General features: G+C 35.3%; 1 protein-coding gene across 1 annotated transcript; it reads left to right on the top strand.

The window, feature by feature from the left end:
- The first annotated feature begins 2,725 nt into the window (after positions 1–2,725).
- On the top strand, positions 2,726–3,952 carry LOC149561515 (GRAS family protein RAM1-like). The gene has a single exon (XM_089827854.1). It carries the CDS (start codon positions 2,726–2,728, stop codon positions 3,950–3,952), a length of 1,227 nt encoding a protein of 408 aa, XP_089683980.1.
- The last annotated feature ends 976 nt before the right edge of the window (positions 3,953–4,928 follow it).

Raw genomic sequence — 4,928 nt, forward strand, 5'->3', positions numbered from 1 at the left:
CTTACATATCAATACCACCATAAAAGCCAATTTTTGCATCACACATTATGAAAAAATCCCTAACTCTAAGAATTTTTATCAAGCCTTTTGTCACTTACAAAATTAGGGCTAGAATAATAGAAAAAATAGTAGCCAATGCCTTTTAAAATATAAGGTCATTTTTGGCTTTGGGGGCATTGTCCCCCAAAACCCCTATGGGCACATTTCCCCTCAACCCCACCCTATACTGTGATAGGGAGTACACCCAAGGCATTGCTCTAGCACCTCGCAGGGGCATTGCTCATTGACCCCATCTTAGGTATGCTGCTTCCAAACCCTTGAAGAAATATTATGCAAACTAAATTGTGCTAAACAAACCTCTTATTCTAATTAGGCTCCACATCACAACATTAATATCCTTTCTAACATTATATGCTTACTACATAACATAGATATATAAGTATAATATCTACTTATGATTTGATACATTATTTATCTTAATATCCATCTCATTGCTGTATTAATTAAGGTTTTAAATCTATTTTTCTCTTTGATCTTCAAATATCACTTAACCCTTTTATTCAAGTTAAAGGAACATATGACCATATAGAAGTTAGGTTATGAAAATGACATCTTCAATAGAATTTCGTAAACAATTTTTTATCAATGCCAAACAATATTTGTGCACCTTTCATTTGTTGACTAGGAAATAATGTCCTAATATTTATAAATCAAATGCTAAACTTAACTTGCAGTGAATTTACATTAATTAGACTTAAAGCATTGACTATACATGCTTACAAAAGCATATTATATTCAATAGTTACTTTGATCATTCATTTGATAACATTATGAAGAGTACATGGTTCTTTTATTCATCATCTATATCAGCATTATCACCATCCAAATACAAGGTAAATTGCATTGCCATGTCATCATTATTACTTAAATCATATTTTGAAATTAAAAAATATGCTCACATATCCCTTAATTTCCCTCGGAGATACAGATCAAGTAAGAGAACTGTCTACCAAGCCTTGTTGAGCAATCAGTACAAGCCGAGAAGAAAATAGTAGAAGCCAAGTGAAAATTGGTGAAAATATATAAATTAGTAGTAGTCGATGCAAAATAAAAGATTTTATATTATTTTTAATTGTAATAGTCTTATTATTCATTTAATTATTTTAATTATAATATTTTAATGTAAAATATTATACTTAGATTATTTTTAATATTATTTGTAATCTAGAATAATAATTTATAATTATTAAATATATAGTATTTTATAAATTATTAAATTACGATTAGTGCTATGGTTCAAAATTAACATAAATATCATGGTTAAAGTTATCAAACTAACATTGGGGTTTTGGGTTTAGGCAAAAATATGGTTTATAGAGACCCAAAACCCACTATGTAGTGAATTACATAATGTAACTAAAAAACTCAAAAAGTAGAACTAGTTGGAAAAGACAAATAAACCATGATAAAATCTAGGAAACCAAAATATATAAAACCAACTAAAGCCAAAAAATGAACGAAAAAATGAAGACAAATCAAAAGACTGCAACAAACAACACCTAAGCCAACTCCTTAAGAGCCTTAGCAACCTAAATCTCCATAACTTGTGGTTCATCTTCATCGTTCTTCAGTGCCATTGATTTCTTGTTAAGTTGTCCACTCATTCTTTTCCTTGGGCCATAAGTGTCTCCCTCCTTTTGGTTATCGTCTTTGTTGTTCAGGTCGACATTTTGGGCCCGTTTGGTTAGAGGGATAGGAATTGAGAATAGAAATGCATATTGAGAATGGGAATGACTATTCAGATGACAACTATTTTTTGGAATGGACATAAGTTATTTTGAAGGGCAAAATTGGAATATATATAATCCTATTCCCTATTCCAATTGGTGCACCAAATGAGAAATAGAAAAAATGTTCCTAATTTCCTATTGTTATTCCAGCAACAACATGAGCCCTTAGGGTTAGGGTTGGGATTACGGTTAGATAAATTTAGGGTTACCATTAAAATTTAAGATTAGGGTTTCTACTATGACTAATATCATATTTAGAGCTGGGAAATGATTTCAGTTGGATTAGAGTCAAGGTTAAGTTTAGAATTAGGGTTAGTGGATAAAATTAGAATAAGGATTAGGATAATAGTTTGCAATTATAATTATTATCATGGCTAATGGTACTCATTTCTTGTCCAACTAGCTCACCTATTGCATGCATATTGGAAATTGTACATTTCATAAAGAAACTGCCTATAGCTCAATAATAAAAATATAAAATATAATGAATATAACTTTTTAAATAAATTAATAATTATTATAAATGAGTCACTTTCGATGCGCCAGAGACTATACGAGGGTTATGGCTCAGCCCCACATCCGCGACTGGAAAGGGTCAACGCATCGAAGGCCCAGCCGAATCTTCCAGATGTATCTACCCATTTAAATTATGTTGAATTTGTATGTTTCTGGTTTTACTTTGCATAACGAGTACATTAAATATCACGCCGAATTTGTCCGCATCTCCTTGTTTTTCAAATTTAGATGAGATTACGGCATCAAGATTAACGCCAAAATTGTTTAGATCTCGTTGCATTTTATTATATTAAGACATTAAAACTGTCGCAAAATTTCTATATATCTCGTTGTATTTGATGGGACATTATGGTTTGAGTCCTCCAAACTAGGTAAACTTTAGCCTTTTACTCACTTTGTAGAATACTCTACCCGTGGCAATGGAAGCCAGCTTTGTTGTGTGTGACCATGAAAAGTTTCCATCCGGCTCAGCGATGAATAATGATAAATCTGACCTTAACGAGGCTCTGGTTGGAGAGGAAGACAAGGGGATGGAGTTGTTTCAACTTCTGCTGATGTCTGGACATATGATAGGCGAGGAGAAACATGACGAAGCTGCTGAAATGGTGACCAAATGCAAACAATTGTCTTGTCAGATGAGGAATGCCACACAGAGGTTCGGCTATTATGTCTCCGCCGCACTGCAGGAGGGAATCGAACGCCAGACTCTCACAGTGTTAAATAACGCACATAAACCAGTCCCCTATTTCGGCTTCGATATTGCCGGCGAATTCAACAAAGAGGAGTTTTCTAGGCATCTTGTTTACTGCACTAGAGTTCTTCCCCTTGTCAGAGTGGCGCAGTTCACGTCTGTGCAGGCAACCATTGACACCGCGGGGAATGCCCAGAAAATTCATGTGATTGATCTCGGGATAAGAATTGGGTTGCATTGGACATTGTTGATGGAGTACCTGGCACACAGAACTTTGTCCTCTGATTTCCCTGCGCTTCAGCTTCTCAAGATTACAGCAGTTAGGATGGATCGCGAGGAGCTTATAAAAAGCGGAGAAAAACTTCAGGAGCTGGCTGAATCTCTGGCGATTCCGTTCTCGTACAACACGGTAGAGATCGCCCGAATGAAGGAGATTAAGGAGGGCTTGTTCACCGTTGAATCTGGCGAGGCGTTTGCAGTTCATGCTCAATTTGTTCTGAGAACTTTGTTGTACGAACCTGTCCTTCTAGAAAATCTGTTAAGCGTTATACAGAAGCTACGGCCAAACATCATGGTGAATGTTGAAACAGAAGCCCAGCACAATTCTCCATCTTTTGTTGATAGATTCACCGAGGTGCTTAGCTTTAGCGTGGCGCATTTTGATGTGGTGGATGTTAGCATGACGGAAAGAAGTGATATTTGGAGGATGAAGCATGAGGAATTGTTACCTGGAAGTACCATTAGGAATATGACAGTCTATGATGGGACGGAGAGGTTTGTCAGGCATGTTCAAACTGATGTGTGGAGGCGTTTCTTCAAACAAGCAGGGTTCAGCGAAAAGAGTTTCAGCTTTCGAGTTATGTATCAGGCGCAATCGTTAATACGAGAATGTGGTTCCACTGAATCTTGTAATCTAGATGCGGATGGACATGCCATAATTGTCCTTTCGTCTTAAACATCACACATTAAGGAAGAAATTAAATCTGGAAAAGTAAGTCAAACTTTGACTATTTAACACTTTTGCACTAGGAATCAAGCCTTAGTGTGTGTTGTTTAAGCCGTTCGATAATGTTCAAGTGGAAAAGCACACTGTTATTTGCACTCTCCGCATGGAGTGCTGTCTAAATGAATTGTCGTGGTGATGTGTGGATATTGTCAACTGTCAACTATTAGATAAACCAACAATTTGGGTTTTCTTTAAAATTCTCGAATTCTAAGGGAAAATACACTACTACAATAGTGTTATTATTATTATTTATGTATCTTACCCTTCGATTTTAAATTGTACATTTCTTCTCACATTCAATTTACGTTAACATTTGCAATGCTGTGCAACAATAATATTAGAAATAAGTTTGTTAAGTGAAATCAAACAACTAATGTAAAGTTCTGGACATAGATAAGAGGTGCAGAGCAGCCAAGTTCTTAAGTTCTTACTGAAGATGGTAGAAGTTTCATGTTTGAATGTAAAATTTTTAAGATTAACTATTGTTGAATAGGCTGAAATGGTATTTTCTTGATAAGCGATCTTTCCTTGATAAGGTTCTTACCAAATTTGGCTTCAAAGTTCTACAAGATGATTTTGGGTTGTGTCACTATTACAAGTTATGTAGTTTTGGTTAATGGGCTCCTTCGGGGTTTTTCATTGCTGGTACTAGTCTCAAGCAATGAGATTGTCTATCTCCCTATCTTTTTGTTATTGTGGCTAAAATTCTCAGTAGGAACCTAAACAAACTAAGGCTCTCCAATTCTATTTGAGGTGTCAAAGCTGCCTCCGATCTCTCCCTGTCTACTCACCAACAATTTGTAGACGACACAATGCTTTTTGATGAAGCTCTTTTATCTGAGGCTGAGGTTTGGAAACTAATTTTATTTAACTATGTTAAGACATCTAGGCAACACATTAATTTCTAAAAATCCAAATTGTTCTT

This window comes from Cupressus sempervirens, chromosome 4, assembly GCF_028749045.1.
Source record: "Cupressus sempervirens isolate cs-2001-9-10 chromosome 4, ASM2874904v1, whole genome shotgun sequence".
NCBI classification, from domain to species: domain Eukaryota; kingdom Viridiplantae; phylum Streptophyta; class Pinopsida; order Cupressales; family Cupressaceae; genus Cupressus; species Cupressus sempervirens.

Coding starts and splice junctions, on each gene's coding strand:
- LOC149561515 (XM_089827854.1), top strand. CDS start 2,726: ATGGAAGCCAGCTTTGTTGTGTGTGACCATGAAAAGTTTCCATCCGGC.